The sequence below is a fragment of the Hippoglossus hippoglossus genome, chromosome 12 (assembly GCF_009819705.1).
Source record: "Hippoglossus hippoglossus isolate fHipHip1 chromosome 12, fHipHip1.pri, whole genome shotgun sequence".
Lineage (NCBI taxonomy): Eukaryota > Metazoa > Chordata > Actinopteri > Pleuronectiformes > Pleuronectidae > Hippoglossus > Hippoglossus hippoglossus.
Genome location: NC_047162.1, coordinates 2,473,550 through 2,498,663, shown reverse-complemented (window position 1 = coordinate 2,498,663; position 25,114 = coordinate 2,473,550). Strand labels below are relative to the sequence as shown.

Sequence of the window (25,114 nt, the reverse complement as noted above, 5' to 3'; positions counted from 1 at the left end):
AAACAGTACATTGCGTAAAATCTTTTTTTAAAAAACAGTACACAAGGACAAATCGTGTAAGACCCAGAATAATAATGCAGAATAAAAGTGAGTTGAATATTGCACCTGGACCAAAAACACTTTAAATGATAGAACACTTAAAGGATATAACGCATAAAAGATGAAAAACTAAAACTGGCTTTTATACCAGAGTGTAAAATGTGCCGGACAAAGGGCAAGATGCTTCCTGTTGGGATGAATGAGAGCTGGAGGCGGCTGGTCTTACACTTTTGTCTCAGTCTATATCAGGATCAGATCAGATATTAGCCTGGACTGACTGACTGATGCTTCACTTTAACTAAAAATAAAATACCCATTTCCTACCGTATTAGCAGGTGTTTGGACGAGGCCTGACTCAGGTACTTCCTGTCAGGGGTTCGCTCGGTAACGTGACACCTTAGGCGTGACACCTGTGCGCCGCGGGGAGGGGGGGTGGGGTTTGTGTGGAATGGGACCTGGGTGTGACTGTTTTTGTTCGCTGCTGCAGTTTCAGTCGACAGGTGAGACGCACCGAGCAACAGGTGAGTGGCGAGAACAAGCGTCTTTTACTCGATGTTTTTCACTTTGAAAATAAATCTCTGCGAACCCAGTCCCCCTGTGGCTGAACCGACCGACCCCAGGTGTGTTGTTGGATGTTGTTGTGGATCAGTGATCTGCAGAGTGAGCAGCATCTCAGCGCCAACCCGCTGCAGGCGGCTGCACTCACAGCAACATGTAGTTTCGTAGTCTTGACTCCTAAAAAACCAAGAAGTAGAGTGGTGTTTCGTTTCCATGTTGGCTGCCAGGTGTGGTAGTGCAGTTGATCCTCACTCTGCTATTATAGTTTTCTAATTTCGACAAAAAAATCTGAGTTTTGATTAGTTCATTGAAATAATCAGTAATATTTTTAAACAAATCTGTATTTCGAGCTTCTTCAATGTGAGAATGTGTTGCCCTGTCTTGGTTTAATGTTTTCAGGTGTTTGTGACTATTCCCTAATTGTGTACAGACCAATCACGAGAATTGTTATTTTACATAAATGTACATTTCTAATAACAGAACTCCTTTTGCAGATTCTTTTAACAGGGCAGCACCCAGTAGATCCAGCAGCAATGTCCTCGGTGCCCAATGGGAGTCCACCTCCCTATGAGGAAGATGGATTGTAAGTCTCCTGTTGTTGATCAGTTGATTTGCTACGATATACAATGAGCCAATGACAGACTGTGTATGAACAGCCTGGGTATGGAAGCAAAGAAAAGCCACGATTGTAAACATTTTGTTGACGAAGTAGCTGACACAATGTGATCTGATACATCCGGAGTCTGGTAGATTGCATTTAGACATGATCGGTGGCCTGGCTGTTCAAGTCCAAATTTTTTCCTTCTTGAATTTTTGCACCTCCAAAAATGTTCAGCAACTTTATAAAATAATATAGACACTTTAAGATTATACTATGGAATATTATAGTTTTATGAATTGAATTTAAAAAATCATGTTTTTGAAATTATCTCCTAGAAAATTTCAAAAGAGAGGCAGAGTTTAGTTTGTCCACTCTGAGCTTCTGTAGAAACGTGGAGGAAGAGGCCTGCTCTTGAAGTAGATATAAAGGCTCATTGTATCGTAATGAAAGCGATTTTTGAAAACATCATGATGAAATGTATGCTCCTTTTCGGCCTATAAATAAGTCCTACACACTGGACCTTTAATTGATATAGAGTCAGTAGTGTGTTGTGTTGTATTTCAACATTGTTTATTTGTTTGCTTTTCTTTGCTTCACTCCGGCTGATGTAATTATTTTACCACCACACTCAGATAATGACTTTAATGTTTTTTTCTGGATTGACAGTACCGCCGCTCCGCAGACGGCCTATTCTTACTATCCAGATGATGAGTTCCAGCATTTCTACCGCTGGACGTCTCCACCAGGCATCCTCAAAATCATGGGCATCATAGTCATCGTGATGTGCGTCGGCATATTTGCTTGTGTAGCCTCCACTCTGGCTTGGGACACCCAGGGAGGCATGGGTGGTATGGGTGTTATGGGGGGTATGGGAGGTATGGGAGGTATGGGGGGTATGGGGGGCTACGGGGGAGGTTATGGCGGCGGCTCCTATGGAGGCGGCGGCTATGGAGCTGGAAACAACTATGGCTACGGTAACATCGGAGGGAACTACAATGACCCCCGATCAGGCAAAGGGTTTATCATTGCCATGGCAGCCATCACCTTCATCGCCGGCCTGGTCATCTTCATCATCATTGTGTCCCATCAGAAACTATCAGAGAGCAGGAAGTTCTACCTAGCAGTGATGATCATCTGTGCCATCCTAGCACTGCTAATGCTAATTGCGTCCATAGTATACTTGATGGCAGTGAACCCCATGGCGCAGTCCTCTGGGTCTGTCTATTCCAGCCAGATTGCTGGCCTGTGTGCCCAGTACCAACAACCACAGACTACAGGAATGTTCGTCAACCAGTACCTCTACCACTACTGTGTGGTGGAGCCACAAGAGGTGAACAAACACATTTGACTTCCTCCTCTCAGGCCTGTAGCTACACCTGAGCATTTGCTTCTAACCCGGAGTGTCACCTCTCGTTTCAGGCCATCGCCGTGGTGTTTGGCTTCCTGGTCGCCGTCGCTCTGATCGTCATGCTCGTCTTTGCTCTGAAGACTCGCCAGAAAATCGGAAACTATGGCAAGAGCAACATTCTGTGGAGGAAAGTGAAGATCGTCGACGAGATGGCGCCACCTCAGGATGTGGAGGCATGGGTGTGTGACCTTAAATGTTTAACCTCACAATTTTTTTTTAATTTCAGCTTTTAATTTATATTATTTCAAACCGAATGTTTTGGGGGTTTTGGACTGTTGAAAAAAAAGAAAATTTTATAAGATTGATACATTTTATGATGGGTTAATCTGCAGATTTTTTTATTGACCATTTGACTACGAACTGTCATCCTGACAATCCCCTTAAGTCCAAGGCATTAGCTTGTTGTCCAACCAGAGTCCAAAGCCCAGTGATATTCAGGTTATAATGATGTTAAAAAGATCATTACTTCTCGTTTTGGTGACGTAGGATTTTTCTTCACCCTGCTCCATTTCAATTATGGAAAGTCTGTTGTGTTTCAACTTTCAATTTAAAATCTTGTGTTTAAATGAAATCCTAACAATTATGAAGCTATTACTCAGGCATATTTGACATCTCTGCTTCATAATTGAATCAAACCTTTTACAGAGCTGAAACAATTATTCAGTTGAGTAACTAGAAGTTTGTCAGCAACAATTCTGATAATTGATAATAGGCAAAAATGCCAAACATGGCATAACATTTTCTTCTTTGGGTTTCAGACGGTTGGCTCAAACAAAAAAAACATTTGAAGATGTCATTTCAAAGAGAAAATAATTTATCGATTTGGTTTAAAAGAAAAAAAATATAATGACGAATAACAGTTTATTGATTCTCAAAATAGCTGGCATTTGATTTATAGCCATCAGATTTATCAAGGGAGGTAAAATCTAAAGAAGCTATCTTTGCTGGTCCTAATTGCTTGTTTTTCATGTGAGTGACTGTGTGTGTTTGGGTTAGGTTTGAAGTTGTACAACCTGTTTGTCAGCGGGGGAGGGGGAACTATTTAGCAGCAAGCTCCTACTTTATAGCATGCTTGGTTTCAGGGAGTGGCGTCTGCACGACGAGCAGTTTCAATCTTATGTCGTCCTGTCATAAAGCAGGAAGAACAGGAGCAATAAAACCCTGCACTTAATAATGTCGCAATATTCAAGCATTTTATAATCCGAATGCAATTTTGTTTCATGAGTCATGGTTTCTGAAGCTATTCACATAAGTGCTTTGCAACAACTCTCACATTTAACCCAGTAAGTAGTGATGAGCAGGTGAGTCACTCTGTAAAAAGGTGGAAGTCGTGATGACATTCAGCTCAGCCATGTCCTCAGAGCAGTGAAGAGGAAGAGCAGGTTGGACTGGTCCCCTGCGCCACAATAACAACCAGCCAGCAGACATCCAACGCCACAGCGGCAACATGACACTGGGAACAGGCTGCGTTTACTTCCCTGTAGCTTGTGGGAACGGGTCTGAAAGTGCTGAGGCAGTGTGGGTGTAGCACCCGGCAGCTACATGCATGTAGACATGCATGTAGCTGCACACAGTTGTTTTGAAGGCGTTCAGCAGGGCGTAGCTCTGTGTGTGTGTCCCATATTTTCAGAGGACAAGTCCATGCAGGCAGGTCATACCAGACATGGTTGAGAGGAAGCATGTTTGTTCCAGGCAGCCACTCGTCAAACGGTCATTACTGTCACAAGTGTACACTGTCACTGAAGCAGCTGTGTGAGGATCTAGATTGTTTTCATTGTTAATCGTCAATAATCGAATCATTTTTCGTCCAGGTTGGCGGTGTCAGATGTTTTGTCTCAGCAACAGTCCAAAACGAGAGTAACTCGCATGTTTGACATTGTTTGATCGTCCCAAATTGGCCGTTTGTCACTTTAAAACATGTCAATTAATGAATTGACTAATCCTTGCATCCTTACTTTTTACCGCTGTTTTCTTCATTAAATAAATTCTGTATATGTTACTTATGCATGTACGTTTTATTCTTCTGCAGGTGAACAATGTGTCCGGTCCCCCTGAAGAGCTCCCGATCTCAGATTACCCTAACAAGCTGAGAGGCTCCAGGAGCCACCTGGATGACGAGAGCACAAACTACGACAAACCTCCCTACAACTACTCGCCACAGTGAGTACACAGACAGAGAGTGTGCACTTCAACAGGGGCATGTGTGAGGATGCACTGTGTGTCAGCGCAGCCTCCATCCACATCTTTCATTTGACTTCTTGGTAGAGGGAGGAGAGTTGGTGTGAAAGCTAAAAGGCGGACTATACACTCTCGGAGAAATCCCACTATATATTTATTCTAACTGGTGGAACAAGAAGTGAGATCCTTTACTTTGCTCAAAGCAGCGGTTTTGGAGTCATACACTCCAAGTAGTACAGAAGTACTATGTTCAAAATGTAGTTGAAGTACCAAAAGAAAAAGTACTCAAGACAGAATAAAATATGGGGGGGGGTGTGGTCAGTGTAGCCAAGCGAGATGATCGAAGGACACGAGGAAGACCTTTCAACAATGGCAGAACTTTTTCAGGAGACTTTAAGATTAATTAAGAAACTACAGGCGTCTCTCTGTATGATGTTCCTTTCCCCCGGCCACAGGGACAAACAGTTTACGACACGGCCGCTCTTGTCTCTTTCTTAAGAGAAACATTAACACAACCTCGTCCATCGTTGCCATGTTTGCAGAAACTCTCAACTCTGTGGTGCCCTCTAGTGGATATATTGCTGAACAACCATGCCAACGTAAAGGACACTTGAAGTACATGTATGTGGGCAGTGGGTTACATCATTTGAAATGAATGTATCTGTTTGCATAATGTAAAGGATCATTAAGCAGATCTTATCACTGGTGCAGACATTTAATGTAAAAACCATTCCCAGACAACAGAACACAGCCCACAGAGGACATCATAATGGTGACCAGTATAAACCAGCATATCAACTATACCTGTGTTAAATAGGCCGTAGTTGTTCAACTTGAAGTTGTTGAATACATACTGACTGGCTGACTGCTTTAGACTTTCTTCTGACAGTCGCTGTCGCAACAAGAAACTTGCTGGAACCTGTTCTTATGTAAAAATGTGGATCAGGCTTTTTTGTCGTTTTTTCCTTTTCACTTTTCGTGCTTGGGAATTCTGCAAACACATTAAATCGACACTAGAGCTGTGCCACAAATCCATAGGACGCATCAGTTTAAGCAGTTAAACCATAAAACTACCAACGTACTTGATGTTGTGTGACGTTGGTGTGTAAATTAAACTGCAACTTGTGTTTGGATGTATGTATGTATATCTACAAGTTATTTAAACCAATTACCTTTAATGCATTGAGAAAGCAAAGTGTGAATGTATCTGCTGATATTCTTGATTTTCTTTCCTGGAGTGAACATGCTGAAACTCAGCCTGGAACTCATATGTAATGTGGATCTGTGACATGGTGCAGAAACCTGTGTCAGTAGAAAGAGCTTCCCCACTAATCTGAGGCAGAGCTGCATCTAATGATTATTTTGATTAATCTCACAATTTGGTCCGTACAACATTAGAACATATAGGAAATTACAATGGGTTCAGAATAGCAGTCAATCAACTATCATCTAAACAATGTGTTTTGAAATGCTTCACATCTTCCTGTAACACCGAAACTATGTGAAACATGTTTGTGCTGAAGAGGAAACGAGAGAGCGATGCCGTCATGAAGGAAACCGGACGTCACTGTTGACCTGTTTACTCGATCAACAATTCCTGCCACATGATCAGTCAGGCTGCACTTTGCTTCATCCTACGGGGAAGAGACTGGAGGGTGGTGAAGTTTGACACTGTTTTACCTTCACGCTCTAATACTTGGCATCAGTTACAGATCATCTCCAGCTGGAAAAACAAAATAGTTTAACTCAGCTTTATAGTTGGTCTTTGTGAACAGAAATAACAAACTATGTTTATTTGCTGACAACCTAACGCTGTCCCCTTATGATCGGATCACTGGACACAGACACCAGGTCTGAGCGGGGCCAAAGAACAACACTTACGTCTTGAATAAGCAGTAGCTTTTAATATCAATAGTTTTCTTCCTCGGAGTACCTGTGGGTTTTACTTGATGATTGTCTTTTATGTTGAAGCTCATTTTAACAGCCACGTTAAACAACTCTGATTTAATTTCACACACAAACATTGTTTTTCTTTTAAATACAAAAAAACCCAGATCATACAGTTATCTGCTCTATTTTTACACTGATGTTAGATCCCTGTGATGTTGTGCATATGCAAGTCTCAGCTGGGCGTCTGAAAATGTTAGATTTGTCACTGGATACAAGGCTGTTTGTGTCATCCTACTTTTGGGCAACTATGTGTTGTGGATGCTGTCAGCTCAACGGGACCATACCTGATTTGAATAATGGAAACTGCTTATTGAATTGAAAATACTGTGATTGTGTTTGTCCTGCAGGCCTCATGTGGAAAACCACGCGCTGTTGCAGAACGGGGCTCCCTACAGCAGTAACTCAGAGGTGGCCAGCTCGGCTGGACGGCACAAGAAGAGGCGTGCAGGTCGCCCTCGCCGCGCCGATGGACAGGACTATGAAACCGACTATAACTCCTCAGGGGACGAGCTGGACGACAACGACTTTGACAGGTACGAGGATATGAAAGGTTCAAATCTCAGCTCCTGATATGGAGAAGTATTCAGATCGTTTATTTCGAGGTTAACTCTGGGGAAACCAACCAACTGATCAGGCAGCGGTAGACCTGCAGCTCCGGTGTTGTGAGAGAAATCACGTTTTTTTGTCAGTCTGGTGTTGAACAACTGCTTTTGTTTTAACAAAAAGGATGTAACTCTTTAACATAGCAGTCTGTCTCTGTAGGACACCAAGCCATATTGTTATCAGACATTTATAAATGATCTGAAGTTTTTTTGCGGCTGCCTCTCAAAAATGGACCAATTGGACACATGTCAATTACATTCAAAGATGGGGGGAAATAAGTCCCAGGTTGTCACTTAGACAAAAGTAATACCACTGAAAATACGCTAATACAAGTCCTGTGTCCCTGAGTCCCTGTGTAATCTGCATTTTAATGATGCCTTTGCAAAGTACAGCTGATTTCTATTTTGATCGATTTAACTCACAGAACAAAACTTGTTTTTAGAACTTTTTAGAAATTTGTGTGAGAATCTTAGAATTAACAATAACATACAAATAATTTCTTTCGTTTGCTATCAGAAAAGGACTTTAGGACTCAATACATGACACAGATTCCTTTGTAAGATTGAAGTTATGTTTGCACAATGCAAAATGTTCTCAGAGTACTGATAATTTGAACAGATACATGTAGTGAAGTAAAAAGTACTATTTAACGCTGAACTCACCAGGAGTCGTACTTAACTCAGTGAATTATCATTTTTTCGGTGAACTATCCTTTAACTCTAAAACGTCGTCAATCTGAAGTAACACAAAACATGAAATAACACGTAAAGTACAAGTAATTCACAATTTTATTTAGTTTCTTTCCACCACTGCCAACTCCGAGCGTGGTCTTCATTATTGCTTTGACATATTTTTTTTTCCTTGGCAATTTCTTTTCTTTTTCAATCCTTCGCCCCCCCCCCCCCCCCACCCCCCCCCCCCCCCCCCCCTCTCTCTTTCCACTTGTTTCCTGCTCAGTGAATTCTCTCCGATAACAAACGAGAAGGAGCGCATACGACTGCAAGCATGAATTCGACCGCGAACACCAGGAGTACAAGGACCTGCAGGCGGAGCTGGACGCCATCAATAAGAGTCTGTCCGAGGTGGACAGAGAGCTGGACGAGCTGGAGGAGGGGAGCCCACAGTACCTGGTGAGAGCTTAAAGCAAACAAACTGTCCCTTAAAGCTCGTGTATCTATGTATCTGAACACGAGATCATGTGGGTTCGTGTCATTTTTCATTGTCTTGTCATTTGCACTCTAACAGGATGCCTTGGATGAGTACAACAGGATAAAGAACACCAAAAAGGTACATTTGGTCCTAAAAAGGATGTAAAAAGATTTAACATGGCAGTGTCATCACAAGACAGTCCAATACATAACTAATACTCTTATTGGTGTTATTCGTTTTTTTTTCTAACGCACCTCTCTATCACCCCCCACAGTCTGCAGATTATCAGGTGAAGAAGCGCAGGTGTAAATATCTGAAGTCCAAACTGAACCACCTCAAGAAGAAGGTCAGTGATTATGACCGCAGGGCCTGAACAAAATCGGTGGGGACAACACCCCCCTCTGAGACGGGACAGATTGGTAGACCGTAGCAGACTGCAGAGGACGGAGCTGCTGCATCAAACGTGGAAGCTTCTTAAGTGTGTTTGAGCTGATTGCTGTGGAAACTCTGCAGAGGTTGTTTTTTACTTTGGAAGGACAGAGCATTATTCCGTCTGGTATTTTGCCGCTGTTTGTATTATGATCATCTCGTGACATAGGTACTGTTTTCTGTATTTATTTTACTCAATGTGATCTCAACATAGTAGTCTAGTAGAGGAGTGAGGCTATATGCAGATCCCTGTTTGATTTTTAACAAGCTCTTTTAATCCTCATTTTTAATTCACTCATTTTTGTTATCAGCAACATAAACATGTACATATTTGGGAAACACTTGTGTTTTTAATGTTTCTAGCAGTTTATGGAAGTAAGTTCACATGTGTTCAATGTGTTTCAGACACATGATGATATTGCAGGTTTGATGCATACTGATGTACTTGGACAATCATTTGTGATGTTTTCTACTTGAATAAATTCAATTAACAAACACACTTTGTTGCTGTTGTTACACATCTGTACTTCTGCTCTGCCCAAATACTGACAACAACCTCTGTGACAGCTGATGCGTGTGTGTGTGTGGAGGGGGAGGGGGGGGGGGGGGAATTAAGTCCTTAAGCAAATTAGTTCATAATCTAAAACATCTTTTTGATTTAAAGCCATGATGCGTAGATGCCTTTGTTAATTTTCAAACTGTTCTAATTTTCTTTTCGAATGCTTCCACATTGTGACAAAGTTGCATATTTTTAAATTCTCCACAAAGCTGCATTAGAAAATAATTTTTATATTAAAGGTTTTTTTTTATATTACTATGGCACACTGTTATGAATTGGTGCCCATTGCTTTTTGTTGTCATACACATACACAGGACAGGTGACGATACACTTTTACACTACGCCTCTGGTCAAGAGGTGGCACCAAGAAAAAGCAGTGAAGAAGAAGACTCGGCAACATGGAGGTTAGCAATGCATGTTTCAAAATTTGCTTTTGTAAAACATAGAATAGAATATATGAGCTTTGCAAATATTTCAGCAGTATGAAAATATACGCGTCACATTTGTCAGGCCGAGTATTTTGGCGAGTAAAACTGACTGGAAACGCCAAAGGGTTCACAAAATCCAAAGTTTAAAACTCCCTTAAACATGTGTTAAAGTTCAAAGAATCAAGATCCACAAATTATTCTCTAAGAAATCAGGGCAAATGTTGAAAATCTCACAATGTTACAGAAAGCGATAGAAAACCTTCCTGGATCCCGCCCCCTGACTCAGATCCGCACCACAATTCAATGGGTTCTCACCTGAGCCATACTGCATCCTTCCACTTAGATTCATGGAGATTGTTTTTGCGTAATCTGCTTACAAACAAAGAAACATACAAATAAACGGACCGCGGTGAAAGCTAAATTTCTTTACGAACGTAATAAGTGCTATGTTAGTCTATGTTTTAGCTGTTTGCTAGATAGTTCACAATAACAATGTTTTAACTTTATAACGTGTTTTCAGCTTTTTCTGCTGCCCACCTAGTGGCCAAAATATCTTTATGCATCTTTAAGGAAGAGTACATATATGCTGAAGCTACACGTACAGTCACAACACACACTGGAGCAGTAGTTGATTGTTTTGTACTTCCTTCTTTGAATTTCACTACAGAGACGACATCACATGATTTGAACACATTTCACATTAATACACAAGGATTAGCTTTTTTTCCCTTTCAGCTGAATATCACGCTGTGCTTTTGAACTGTTCAGACTGCATTGAATGTCTCCTCAACAGCATCCTCTTGGTCAGCTCTTTGGGGTGGCCCGGAGGAGCAGAGGGAAGGACGTATTTTAGGTCAGACTCTTTCTCAGAGAAACCCCCTCCAGCTCCGGATCCGAAGTTGCAAACATTGAGAACAGGAGCGTTGGTGGTGTTGAGGGTCAGAGGGGGCAGAGACCTCGGCCTGGCCTGAGAACTGTGGTCCAACAAGAGGGCAGCGGACCCTCTGCGCTCATACCCGGACAGCACTCTCCTGCTCGGACCCAAGGTCAGCAATGACTCTCTGGAGCAACGTAAGGGGGCCAGCTTCTTGGCGTCTGTTGGGAGATGTTGGATGTCTACAGAAAGCTGAGGGTCAGAGCTGTAGATGTCTGCACCCAGCTTGCGCCTCTGGATGATGCTATGAAGGCTTGAGGAGGCCATGTTGTGAAGTGCAGTACGATGGTTTTTGCCACCAGTCAGGCAAGAGGAGGAGGCTGAATCTGTTCCAAGGTTCTCAGAGTGGAGGTTAGGATGAGAGGCAGAGTGGGATGAAAGGAGACCTGGTAAAGAGATCTTCTGTCTGGCATGTTTAGCGTAGTCTATCTTGTTTTCACCTTCTACTCTTTTATCCCTCTCCAGTATGGGAACTCTGACAGAGAAGTTGTCGGTTTGGTTGAAGTCGTGGCCATTTTTTGAAGACGAGGCTGCAAGAGACTGTTGAGTGAGCACAGAAGCCGGGATCTTCAGCCAGGGCTCAGAGTTCAACCTCAGGAGGGGCTGCTGCAGTCTGTTTGCCGCCACTTGGCCAAATCCTCGAGACCGTGATGGGGAACATGGATGGGAGCTCACACCCCAGGAATGGGCTTCTTTAAAAGAGAAGACAGGCTTTGGGGGACATAAGGATGAGGAGGTGCACTGAGGGGAGGTGATGATCTGTATTTCAGAGGGAGATGCAGGAGCTGCTGAGGCCATTTTGTCTGTCTGATCGAGAGGACCACTGGGAGGCATGGTGAGGTACTGCTTTGCCTGCAGTTGACCACATGGGAATTTGTCAGTGGCTATGATGATCACCTCCTTCCCCTTGGCCTTGCAAGTGTCAAGCAACAGCTTCAGAACCTTCCACTCTCCAGCCATGACTGCGTAGACCAACGCTGACATCCCGGATTGATCCTCCAAGCTAATGTCGGCTTCACTGGCGAGGAGCAGAGACACCACCTCAGGGCCGGCCTCCTCATGGCAGGCGTGCATCAGTGCAGAGTGACCCTCCTTGTCCTGGATGTTGGGGTCGGCTCCTTTCTCCAGCAGAAACTGGACCAGTTTGACCCGACTGGCGCTCTGGGCGTCTGCATGCTGGGTCCTGCAGGCCACCATCAGGGGTGTCTGGCCTTGGCTGTCGCTCTCATTGATGTAAGCCCCCCCCCTCCAGGAGCAGCCGTGTGAGTCGCAGACGACGGAGGAAAACGGCTCTTAGTAAGGGGTTACCTGAGTCCATCGCTCCACCAGAACTACAGCCTTCTCCTTCCATCCCTCCTGGTCCCAGCAAGTGGCTTTGTAAATGTAGTAAGACAGGTTTCTGTGGAAAATAACAAAAAGCATGAAGGAAGTTATGCGAAAGTGTACACGTATTATTTTCATAGACAGCAACTTCTGAAACCTGAGGTAAACATGTTACACATCTGCCACGTACATGTACATGCAGATACACTAAATGGTGTCCTGAACCCTACATGTACACAAACAACCATCCATGAATATCTACACTGTATCAACTCCCCTTTGCCTGATCCTCTCTTCAAGTATTTTCAACAAAAAGCTTGTCTCATGCTCAGGTCAGGTTAATCCCCTGTTATTTTGTCCTGCGTCACCAGTAAGACCGTCAGCATTGTAAAATATAAACATGTGAGAGAACTAGTTAGTGGTTTGAAAAGGCAGAACATTTTCTTCTCGCAGATTGGATCCAATCAACAGTTCTTTTTCACGCACTCCTCATCTGCAGCACCAGCAGCCACTCTCTATCAGTCTTTGTGCTGTTTGTCCTTGGATCCTTTTACAAGAGCAGATGAGGTGGGTTACCAGTGCCTGCGACAGGAGCGTAACATTTTTCTGCATGAGTCACAAACTGTGAGACTGAAAAACAGCAACAATTTACATCATGAAACAGAAATTTACATAAAACAGAAATGATCGTGATTATCTTTGCGTTTTAGGTGGTATGCAAAGTAGCAACAGTCATTTGGTGTGTGTGTGTGTGTGTGTGTGTGTGTGTGTGTGTGTGTGTGTGTGTGTCTGGGTGTTTCGGTGATATTTTATACAAGACCCAGAGTAAATTAGTCAATCAAATAAGCATCATGTGGAGTCTGAAACCTGATATATCATATTTGTCTGAGCCATAGAGTTCCATTGTTTCCAAAACCCATTAAACCCCATTTAAACACAAATTATAATAAACTTAAGTCCTATTTAAAGGGCTTCATTATAGCAGGGGTTTGGTGTGATGTCGCAAAAAGGATAATAAATATAAGGGAATGTTGCAAAAAGCAACATTCCCTTATATTTATTATCCTTTATGGGACAGGATCCCATGATGCAGCTCAACATTGTATTTCATTAGAGAATCGCACCTTTGAAATTCCACGCCTGCAGTTTGTAATGAAGGTGAGTGTTGGAAAATATCAAGAGATTTTTATTGTCAACCCATACAAGTACACAGTAAGAATGAAAACTATCGTCCTTATCTACAACATTGTGACAACATGAGGTGCTTCAACTAAACAAAAGAAATAAAAATAACGTGAAAGTTGTGCAAAGATAAGACGAAAAGTGCAGAGATAAGACAGCAGCGGAAACATAAAACAAAAACAGTGCAGACTAGTTAGTGGTGTTCTGGCACATGTGAAGAGCCTGTATACATGACCTGTAAATGCTCACAGCCATTCCGTCAACACATCTGAACCTCGAATCCAAGCAGGGGGGAGTCTGCTCAGTATCTGGATGGGAGACCACCTGGCAATTCCAGGTTCTTTAAGCTTTTTAACCCCATTTTAAATGGGGCCTCTGAGGTTGAGGAGACAGGACTTGTAACATCAGAGGGCCGACTTCACGCTACTGTGTTTTGTATTTTACAGTCACCATAGAGGGGTGTGGCTCATTGATGCCTTTTCTAATCAATGATTGACAGAATGGACGTTCTAATTTATAACACAGAGTCACGTGCTTTATCAGACTGTGGGTCCAGTCCTAAATTGAATCGGTTCTTCCTTGGGCAATGTCCCACCCCTCCACAAAATGTCCTAGCAGTGGATTCAGTTGTAATCCTGCTGACAGGCAGACATAAATTACAACATTACCTCATTGGCAGAGGTGATGAGACAAAGACAGGATGAAGACGACAAAAAGATGCAAAGACATTTGTGAAACAGTAGAATGACATCAGGGTTATTTTCTTTGACTTTACAAAGCCCCTCCAGAGCCACAGCAGACGACACAACAGGTGCAAAATCGGTGTAATACCCCTTTACATTTGGTGAATCCTCATCATTCCACTGTGTGGCTCTAAAAGCTCCCAGACCGTCTTGGACATGTTCTTATGGAATCCTTATTTTGCCATGTTTCGTGTCCTCTGCTTCATCCTGCTTCTGCCGTCTGCAGTCACGTCATCACTGAAAACAACTGAGCTCCTTCTGCTGGCAGCCACACACGTCAGGAATAAAACACCACCTGCACCATGTTGAACACGTGAGGTGGGGGTGGTTTGGTTTCATTAATTCATTTTTCATTTTTCAATCAACTCTTTTATCCTCCTACCGCCGTTGCACATTGAGCCATTAAAACACTTTATTCTTCTCATGGTGGTAGTTTTTAGTTTTACAATTGGCAATCAGCTCAAAACTGTGGTCCACGCTGAAATATCTCAACAACTATTGATCCCCAGAGGATGACCCCTGAGGACACTGGTGTCCCCTGATCTTTTTTCTGTAGCATCACGAAGAGGTTGAAATTTGTGGGGGTTATTGTGAAATATGTTGAAGCTGTTGGAGGAATTGTGATGAAATTTGCGTGAGATGTTCAAGTTTCCCCGATGATGAATTTGAATGACATCACTTGGTCCAACACAGCACAAGAAAAACAAATCGACCTCAGCTGTACTTTGTGTTTGGTGCTAATCGCTGCATGTTAGCGTGTTAACACACCAAAACAAGACAGTGACCATGGTAACCTCAATAACTGTGTCGGTCAGGTCCAGCCTCACGGAGCTGCTGGCATGGCTGCACACGCATTGTTCACACATCTGGACCTACACCCTGGTGTAAAGGGGGTTTGAGTCACCTTAGCAAGTTCTCATCATTCTGTGACCTACAGGGTCAAACACAATTTCTAAACTCACCAGTGTATTTCTACTACAGTAGCAATACTATCACGAAAATACTCCCTCACAAACAAAACTCTACTTCAGTAAAAGTACATTAATGGCAGCAATATTTCCTTAAAGTAGTCACAATTGAGGAAAAATGACCTGAATTGGATAATAGTTACTAATGGAGTGTTGTTATTTAGTTGAGGTGGTCTAATAAAAAGTATAACAGTAAATAAATCCAGTGCAGATAAAGGTACAACATTTAATGAAATTTAATTATGCGAGAACAGTACGTGTATCTCAGATGTAGGTGCAGCATTAGCTTACTTTCTACTTCTGATTTCATCCCTCCAATACTTGAGCTCTGTAGGATTCACTCTGATTTGATCTCACTGGTGTTGAACCAAGAATCCGCTCTAGACCTTTCCAGTGTAGCTATTTTGTGCTTTAAGTCATGATGACACAAAATTACTCTACTCCAAGAATCATTGAAGCAGCTAATACCTGGGTTAGTATCCTACAAACAGGGCTACACATCCAGGATGGCAGGTAAACACCCTCAAACTGCACATTCACAGTTTCCCGTCAAACCATTGTCCTAATACTTAAAAGCTGAACTCTGTGTTCCTCACATGCGTCTATTGTGCAGTGCATTGCAGTGTTTTGTTTCCAACATACCTGCAGACTGCAAAGCGAGGATATTCTCCTCCTCACACAAACAGGCTCCTCTCAGCACTCATCTTCCACAAGAGCCCACTAACAATCGCAGTGTGTGTGTGTGTGTGTGTGTGTGTGTGTGTGTGTGTGTGTGTGTGTGGTTGTGTGTGTGGTGTGTGTGTGTGTGTGTGTGAACTGCCATTGCCACTCTGTGTCCATGGTGTACATGTTTGATGCACACGATGAGCACGTCAAGACGTGACACATTTTAGGAAATAACTGAACATCATCCATACATTCAGTTGGCGTCAGAGTTATCAACCACTTTCTTTCTCTCTTAAATTGCAAACTTTGTGAAGAACAGCTGATGACAATCTTTCTGCTGTATGTCCATATTACTCACCAGCCAGGCGGTCAGGATTAATCCTCTCGTGCAGACATTGATGCTCCTGTGGCAGAACTGCAACTGACGTCCTCTGTGTCCAGGCAGTGCTGAGTTGGAGTGCGTGCGTGTGTGTGTGTGTGTGTGTGTGTGTGTGTGTGTGTGTGTGTGTGTGTGACAGCAGAGCCAGAGGAGTCAGGAGCTGCAGCAGCCAAGGTTTCTCAGATAGTGTTTGCTCGTTGGACAAGGTACATGATGAGAGAGAGGGACGCAGGCTTGTTGTCAGGCACGTCTAAGAAATGGTTTAACGCTGCCTGTAACAGCAGCAGCAGCAGCAGAGCTCAGGAGAGTTAGTGAAAAGGCGACCAGAAACCAAGCACTAAAGCAACCCAGTGCCACAGCATGTCTGCTTTATCTTTTCACTAATTAAAGGGGGTTTGATTCAGCAAGAGCACATTAATGGTGAAACTGCCTCGTGGCACTTTCTTTAGTTATGTGCAGAAAGGAAAATTGTTTTGTCCACCTTATCAATGACATCTCCATGACAACCATCGAGGAGGCCGAATGACGGCACACGTTGTAATTGTGCTAGAGGAACTGTTCTTTGTTGTCTGTGTGGGAGTGGGCACGCACCTGTGCAAGGATAAGAGTCTGTGCATATACTTTGCATGCACAAGATATAGCTTGTATTGTAACGTTTAAGAGAATGAGACAAAGCCTCTTTAACTGACTGATTTATTGTGACTCCGACTTCCTGTATGGAAACTTTAAATAAAGGAACCAAAGACAATATAAGAAGAGAAGAAAAAGAAACACTGATTCGAGCTTGTTGCTCTGAGCCTAACAAATATGAACCTATGTCAATATATAAACATGAAATGTGAATTTCATTGTTTACTATATTGACATAGGTTATATTATCCTCTGCCCAGCCCATCACTAACCCAGCTGTTAACGACACAGTGTTTCTACCACTGCTGTAGCCATAGAAACACCTGTGATTTCAAAACGCAGGTCATAACTCCACCACAAGATGTCAGCATCTGACAATATGGCTCATCACACTTGATCACCTTGTTGTCTGAAGGTAGGTATTTTCTTACAAGCCCATACAATATCATTATGATTGGAAAATGATGAGCACTGCATTAAAAATCTAACGAAAGAAAAAACAAGGAGGGGCCTGATACAGTCGGGAAAAAAATCTAACTTGATATGTAAGTAACCACGTGTTCTTTCAGTGTAGTTATTCCTGGTAATTCCAGCTTTGGACTCATGGAAAATAGGTTAAATCTATTTAAAATGAACATTGAAGAGCCCAGATCTGAGGAAGTCCAGTCCACAAATGCAGATCCTTCTGATTTGAGAAATACATGGTTATATTCTGACAGCGGACTCATAACAGGGTCCACACTAATATCACACTATGGACAAATTACAACAATTTTAGTGATACATCAATGTCAAGACCTTGTCCAATATTCATATGTTTTATGACCAGACAAGCAAAACTGTGTGTTTAGTGGTCATTAGTGAATGCTAGCATGCTAATATGCTAAACTAAATACGTCATAGAAATTTAGGGGGTTCCCACAAAATTGTCATTGTCCTGGATGTAGTAATTAATAACATTACATATATACAACTAAATATTATACAATGACAATATTATTGTCATTGTAACAACCAGTGTGACAGAGCTTTAATATGACAGTTGTGTAATTGTCATATTAAAGCTCTGTCAAAGCATTAAAGCTGTGTCCTGTTCTGATGGAAATCACCACTGTGAAGTACTCTCAGCTGGAAACAGGAGACACCCACAGGACTGTATGTTTAGCCATAATGACTAACCAGGCACCTGCTGAACTGCCCTCTTAGGGAAAGCACACATTTTTGAGTTTGTTAGTTGGAGAGAATATTTTATACATAACTACCATACAGTGCAGTGAATTGCAGGTCTCAAACTGACATTCTGCTTCGAACAGAAAACCGTCAGTGCCTATCGTGATACTGCTGACAAACTGGAGTGACTGAAGATTATTTACAGATGTGTCTCCTCACATAGTTACACCACTCGGCATTCAGCTCTTCCACTGCATTTCCACACTTACAGAGCAACATTGAAATGTATTTAGAGTCATATTTGTGTTGATGCGATGAATAGGGTTAGGGTTAGGCTTAGTGAATCTTTCCCTCTCTTTAAACTCCATCTTTGGCCTCCACCCCCTCCTGAGGTCCATTTAATCAAGGCAATTCAATGAAAGTCTCTTAAATGGTCTGCAAAGCTGACATGATAATTCTCTGTGGCTTTATCACAATAAGTGACACATTACAAATACAAGTCGTCACGTGATCTGTTGTTAATATCAAAATACTCATTGTAGCCACTTTAATGACAACAGTAGTGACAAACGTAAATATGTTTGAATGTGGATGTGGCCTCAGCAATATATTTCTGTTATGTTGCACTAGAAACAGTCTATAATTAACCACAACCATATTTACAGACCACTACACTGAAGCACTGCAGTGATGTGGAGGAGTTGAGGGTCTCCTCTCACATTTGCTTGGTTCCACGTCGGTGCTCTCCCAAACAACTGAACTAAGCATCAGTTCAACTTCACATGGGACAGATGCAGAAGCAGCTGTGCGTTTCTTACAGATTGGGAATGGATGCACTGTGTTGCATCGGATTGCCAAATGAAAATGTAAGGATCTTAACTGTGCACAATACCAGAGAATCAGACTTATATAAAGTTTTCATATGGTGTAGAGAAGGGTAGATCATGATCAGAGTTTGGTGATTTATGTGTGGCACGGTAATAGTAATCCTCTATAATCCTGTGCTGGCTATATCTACAGATGAGAGTGCTGTTATTAAAGAGCCTTATGTCTCCACCCAGGACCACTCACTACGCACTCTTGTCTATTTATGATCACACTGTTCAAACCTGAATGTGAAGAAAGTAACGTCCTAAATTGACATTTGCTTTACAAAAGCAATATTGCTACTTTCTAATCAGGCAGTGTAGCTAAGGGGCTATAAGCTGTAAACTAATGGTTTTAATTGTTTGTTTATTAATGGTTAATAGGTCATTTACATCCTTACAGATCAGTTTAAGTGTTGAAAAAGAACAACATTTGACTTGCCCACTTATGAATGGTAAATCTGCATTTATATAGTGCTTCTAGTCTTGATGACCACTCACACCATTCATCCATTCACACACACACTATGTGAGAACAGCTCAGGGACAGCTTGGGGTTCAGTATCTTGCCCATGGACACTTCAGTAAGTGGAATGGGGAAGAGGGGATTAAACTATCGAACTTTTGGTTAGAGGACGACCCGCTCTACCCCCCACAGCATGGCCCTTTTGCTAGTCAAGAACAAACACAAACTGGCAGCCCAAAAGTTATTAACCAAAACGATAGTAAATGATGCATTAATAAAGCCATTAACAGCAGCATAATAACCTAGGACTTATTACCACAGCCATAGGGAGGAGAGTAAAGTAAATAATACAGTTTCAAAAGTAAATGTATGGAGTTAAGGTAAAAAGTACTGTTTCCACATAATCGTGCACCTCTGCAATGAAGCCGCTGCAGTGCATGGTACAGTTATATGACAGCTGGTGGAATGAGTGTGCTGTTGTTAGTGTACAGATTCTCAAACTGAGCTCCAGGCTGTTGAAACTGAGCAGCATGAGACTGATGCCCGGCTGTGATGCAACGTGTGTGTGTCCTTGCCCTCTCCTTTAACCTCAGAGGGATTGTTTCTCTCTGTGCTCCCTCGCCCCATGTAGCTCAACTCTGGATGTTAAGCTGCAATGAGACTTTTTCATTTTTTCAGCATTGCCACCGTTTGCCTATAGACTCTGGGGTCTGATGTGGCCTTTAATGCTTATGGGCTGATAAGATGCGAAAGGATGAGATTATTCTAGCCCAGTTGTTAATGGGCTGGCTCACCAAGACCTCATAGTAGCCTGTTTACCTACAAACCCTACATACATTATATGTCTAATACCAATGTTTTTGTATTTTTTTACATTTAATGCCAATCTTTGTTTGCCAGTGTTCACTTTAGTTAAGATGTGGTTATCTGGTTAAGCTAAGAGGAGGATAATGGTTATTTTAAGTAAAAACATGAATTGCAGGTTTGTGACTCTAGGCTAACCTCTGCCTCCTGAATGAAATCCCTCAAGCTCCTCACCCATATTTTGGCCTCACCACATATGGGGCTGACTACGTATTTTACTAGCAATGGATATTCGTCGTGAGCTGCAATATAAAATGACACTGGGTTCTGCTGTTCCATGTTCCACTTCCCAGAACAGTGCAAATTGGTGCAGTGTGCCATTTAATAAGCGTTAGTTAAGTGGTGTTCTAAACATCTGCCTTCGACTGTTTTTTATTTATTACTATTGCAGTGCCTGTTCTAAACCTGCTTGTTTGAAATGGGCTGTCTGCTTGGCCTGTGGTTCTACTTTAAAATGTATATCTTGTCATTAGTGAGTCCTCCTCAAACAGTTCTACAAGAGTGAAGTTAGAACATATCTTATCTTCATCCTACCTGGTCCATGTTTTGTATCAAATCACCCTGAATTGGCTTTAATTAATGTTCACATGTGTGACCTATAGCTAAGTTTGAATGATTTACTGAACTGGTGTGGAACAATCTTCAGACCCCAGGATCACAACTTTTCAAAATTAAAGCCCTTTAATTCAGCTCAATGTCTGTGTTGTGAAATAATATTGTGAAATGAAAATAATTACAGTCTGAAAATGATCTGGCGGTGGTTGCTGTAGTTTATCTGAAGACTGAAGGTCCACTGCCTGTCCCAGTGACTGCTACAGGGTGCAGGTCGCCTGCTAATATCGAATGTATTGTGTGTTCAGATCGAACCAAATTCAATACTGTGCTTCCTCGGTTCTTTAAGAATACACATGGAGTGTGAGGTCAATAAGATGACCGCTGCTGTACGTAGTGTTTAATGCTAATTAGCACGTGTAAGCAAAGTAAGATGATGGATAGATAAGATGTTATCCTTGATAAACAACCATGTAAGCATTGTCTATGTAAGCATGTTTTCACAAACTGGGCCAGAGTATGTGCTTCAATCTGTTCCATGACCAATATTATGACTAATATTATAGAATGGACTCTGCTGTATAATACATTACTCTGACTGAGTGCTGAGACAGTTGATTCACCACTTACACAATACTCAGAAATGCACTGTCAACTGTTTTTATTTGATTCTTCCAATCAAATAACCATTAGTTTATCTATCAAGACAAAATACCAAATATTTACTGCTTCTAAACCATTGTAATTTGGTGCTTTTCTCCATTTTAAATTACTGTTTATTGAATATTTTGTGGGTTTGGACCATTTGTTGAACAAACTGACCCATTTGACAGTGTTAGTTTGGGCAATGACAAATTGTGATTGTCATTTTTCACATTTTTTTGACATTTTATTGCGTAAACAAGTAATAGCATGCTGGAGAAAAAGCAACAGATTAATCATTCACGAAAATCACATTCTCATTTAAAATTGCATTTTAAAACACGTGTCCTGTTCGTAGTGCCAGCTCTTTCTCTTGTGATGTGCATCTGAACATGTGTTTGTACATGTTTCTGTGCAGAGGAATTCTTTGGATCAAGGTGGGACAGAAGTTAACCCCTAGTTCCCCACCAGGCAGTCGTGTGTTATCTTCCCAGTGGGCACAGATCTGCACCAGCGTGGGTTTTAATATTCTCCATCAGCCGTGCTGATGTGGGTGGTGGCGAATCTGCTGCAGAGGGAAAGGTGCACTGTGGCTTGAACGTTGTGCTTTTTTGTGTGTGTGTGTGTATATGTGTGTGGTTTTTTATAGAACATCGTGTGTCACATCATCACACTATATAAAATTAAATCTCAACAGGTCACTGCACAGTAGAGCAGGGTTAGACTTCATCACAGTAAACTGATACTAAGCCGCCTAACAGATTAGACTGGCACCGTCTGCGTGTTACATTGTGTCTTTTGATGCTGTTCGTCGGTGTGGATGTGAGAGTGAAGCTATTAAAGCGTTGCATGTTTCTGACCACGACCACAACCGGACCTTGACCTGACCCAATGACTGTAGGGTGGAGGGGGGGTGGAGGTCGCAGGACAACTCTCAAGATTTAATACTCCTCCCTCCCCCACTCCACAACCGTCAATCAACCACTGCATTTTGTACAGAAGTGAAAGGCAAAGTCTGTGGCAGCTTAACACACACACACACACACACACACACACACACACACACACACACACACACACACACACACACTCACTCACAGTCTACTAAAGCTCTGCAACATCTGTTTGTGCTTTCAGGCCAAACGAGAGTTTCATAACAAACACCAATCTTCTGAAGCATATACCCAATTTACATAACTATAAACTTCTGCTTTTGTCCACCTCTTAAGTGTGTGTGTGTGTGTGTGTGTGTGTGTGTGTGTGTGTGTGTGTGTGTGTGTGTAAAGTGAGAAAGTGAGAAAGAGACACAAAAACACAGGTCTCAGAAACATTTTTACAAGTAACGCCATCGTTTGTCTAAAAACACAGTGAGAAAAATTATGCTTAGGCTATTTTGATATCACAGCTGGTTGTTTTTTAAATTTTAAACAGAATTAAAATTCTACTGTATTGTGGAAGATTAAGTTAATAAATTTGATGGGACATAAATTCTAATTTTGCCTGCTGCAGACTAGAGGATTTCTACATATAAACTGAAAGGTGGGAGATCACAGGCATAACGACAGATGTAAATGATTTTCAATCTCTTAATCGTACGCACACACTAGATGATCCAGTCGAGACACACAACCACACACTTGGTGTTCAAACACACACTTTCTGAGTGGGGATTCCAACATTTGAAATCTCAGAAGCTTGCGCGATCAAATGTGACCTCTACCTATTTCCACCTAATTCCACAAACGTCTGTCTGTCTGTCTGCCTGTCTGTCTGCATGTGAAACACATATCTCACAAACTGTTCATCCGGCTTCACATTTGACTTGTGCATTATTGATGGCCAGAGGAAGAGCAGTGTGGAATTTGTCTGTATATAAATATTGACTATAAAATCTTCTGCAGATAATAAAATGCATCTGCAGATAAACCAGGTGAACAGACTATTTATGAAAACCCACCACGTCCAGCACACAAACAATAAAAAAGTGAGGGTATATTGTAGAACTGTTTGAGGAGGACTCACTAAGGAATAATTCTGAAGAAGCTCAGGCAGGTTGAGAATGAACACTGCACCAGTCTGAAACAAACAAACAGGCCGACAGTCAGCATAGTTAGCTGAATGCAATTGTCCGTGTGATTTTTTTGCACCAAACAACATGATAAAAGAAAAAAAGAAGCACTCATACAGTTCCCACAAAAACATTCTGTCCTCCTTTACTTAGTGCAGGAGTCAAAAGTCGTATTAACACTGTAGGCAGCATGTTTAAGTTCTAAACACAAGTTCTCAACATCTGGTTGGCGACGCTTCCCGGTTAGCTTGCTCTCATTGGCTAATGGGGATTTCTACTCACGTGTCCAATCGCTGTTCCTTTCATACACCATCGGTTACCGTCGGTAACATTAAGATTATGTCGGTAAACCCTTCACATTACAGGATCATTTGGCCAGATAATCTGTTCTTTTCTTTAGTGATTTAGATCCCAATTTAATCCTGGGTACACACTGTGCTTTTATTAAGCTTGTATGTTGTGTTAACTCACATGCTCCAATCATCTGTTTCTGCAGAAGCTGTGACTTTTATCCTCAGAACGTATGGATCGGCTGAGTGACCATGACATGGAGCACGTTCTGAACATAAGCATGGAACCCCCTTCTCGATTTATTTAAGAAAATTCTGAAAAATTCACAAAAGTCTGCCTTACTTCTGCTGCAAACTTCTGTTTTAGTTTCAGATAAGCCAGAACATGTCAAATAAAAAAGATCTTTAAACAGTAGACATGAGGGAAATAAGACCAACCACTGTTCAAAATTGCTGACCTGCCAGAAAACCATTGAAATTGATCGTCTTAGAGTCAGATTGTTGATCATTCAACCCTGCGTGATCTGACCGAAATTCTGCCTGATTCTAAAATTAGCTGAGGTTAAAGAATTTAATGAGCCAGACTTAGTTGGGGTCAAACTCCAGACAAATCGTGTGAACATTTTCCAGGGTTATAGTCGTTTTAGTAAAAGTTCCCTGTTTGTGTTTTGACAGACAACGTTTGTTGGCTGGGCCATGGGACAGAACGCCAACAGGATATGTTGCACTTAAAGACACTCACTTTATTTGTCCAACCCAGACCTGCTGAGGCCTCACACACTCTGGAATGCATTTTGCCACAGAATGAAGACTTTACCCACATTACTTACAATACTGTGCAAAAGTTTTACGTAATGTTTTGGATTACTTGTAACAAAGTCATCAGAGATTAATTCTGCAGCAGGACAATGAGGTTCATAAAGAACCATCTTCAGAGACAAGAAGAACAACGGGTCCTGTTTTATGAAAGACATAAAACTTTCAGAGGATATTCAGGCTAAATACACGGTGTTAATGACGCTGTTTTTAATCCGAATATGAATGTCGGGGTTTCGGACAGTCGGATGAAACCACAGGAGCAGTATGGAGGCATGTTATGTTTGTTTTTTACGTCTGAAGAATCGGTCACCATTTACTTTAATTGTATAGGATTTAGCTGCAACACTGTTTACCCCTGAAACTACCTAAGTGTTTGTGGACTCAAACACTTCACCCACCCCTCCATCGGCACAGTGGTGAGTATAATGAGTGAATTTTCATTTGTCGGGGAACCATCCCTTTAACACAGGCCAAACAAACAGGCAGGTTTGGAACGGACACTGCTCTAGTCCTTTAAATCCTTTTAAAATGTTTTTTTTCGCAGACTGTAACCAACCTGCTGTGAGTGATCCCCTCCCTCGCGGTGGTTTTGGCCCCTTCACGTGCTCCTGTGGGCACCTGCACGCTCAGGAGGGCGTTTCTGGGCTCGT

General features: G+C 42.0%; 2 protein-coding genes across 2 annotated transcripts in view; one reads left to right on the top strand and one right to left on the bottom strand.

Annotated features, from left to right (window-relative positions):
* The first annotated feature begins 446 nt into the window (after positions 1-446).
* Positions 447-9,414, top strand: oclna (occludin a). Its single transcript, XM_034601349.1, is given in 10 exon segments — positions 447-560; positions 1,092-1,180; positions 1,865-2,528; positions 2,618-2,785; positions 4,636-4,766; positions 7,082-7,267; positions 8,295-8,328; positions 8,330-8,467; positions 8,583-8,624; positions 8,761-9,414. Coding segments are annotated over 9 exon segments (1,512 nt in total). The 5' UTR covers positions 447-560; positions 1,092-1,130; the 3' UTR covers positions 8,860-9,414.
* Positions 9,415-10,233: 819 nt separating this feature from the next.
* ankrd34ba (ankyrin repeat domain 34Ba) overlaps positions 10,234-25,114 on the bottom strand; it is a 28,523-nt gene continuing 13,642 nt past the window's right edge. Inside the window, 2 exon segments of the mRNA XM_034601348.1 lie at positions 10,234-12,081; positions 12,083-12,235. Of these exon segments, the coding sequence (XP_034457239.1) occupies positions 10,645-12,081; positions 12,083-12,187 (1,542 nt within the window). The 5' untranslated portion in view covers positions 12,188-12,235 and the 3' untranslated portion in view covers positions 10,234-10,644.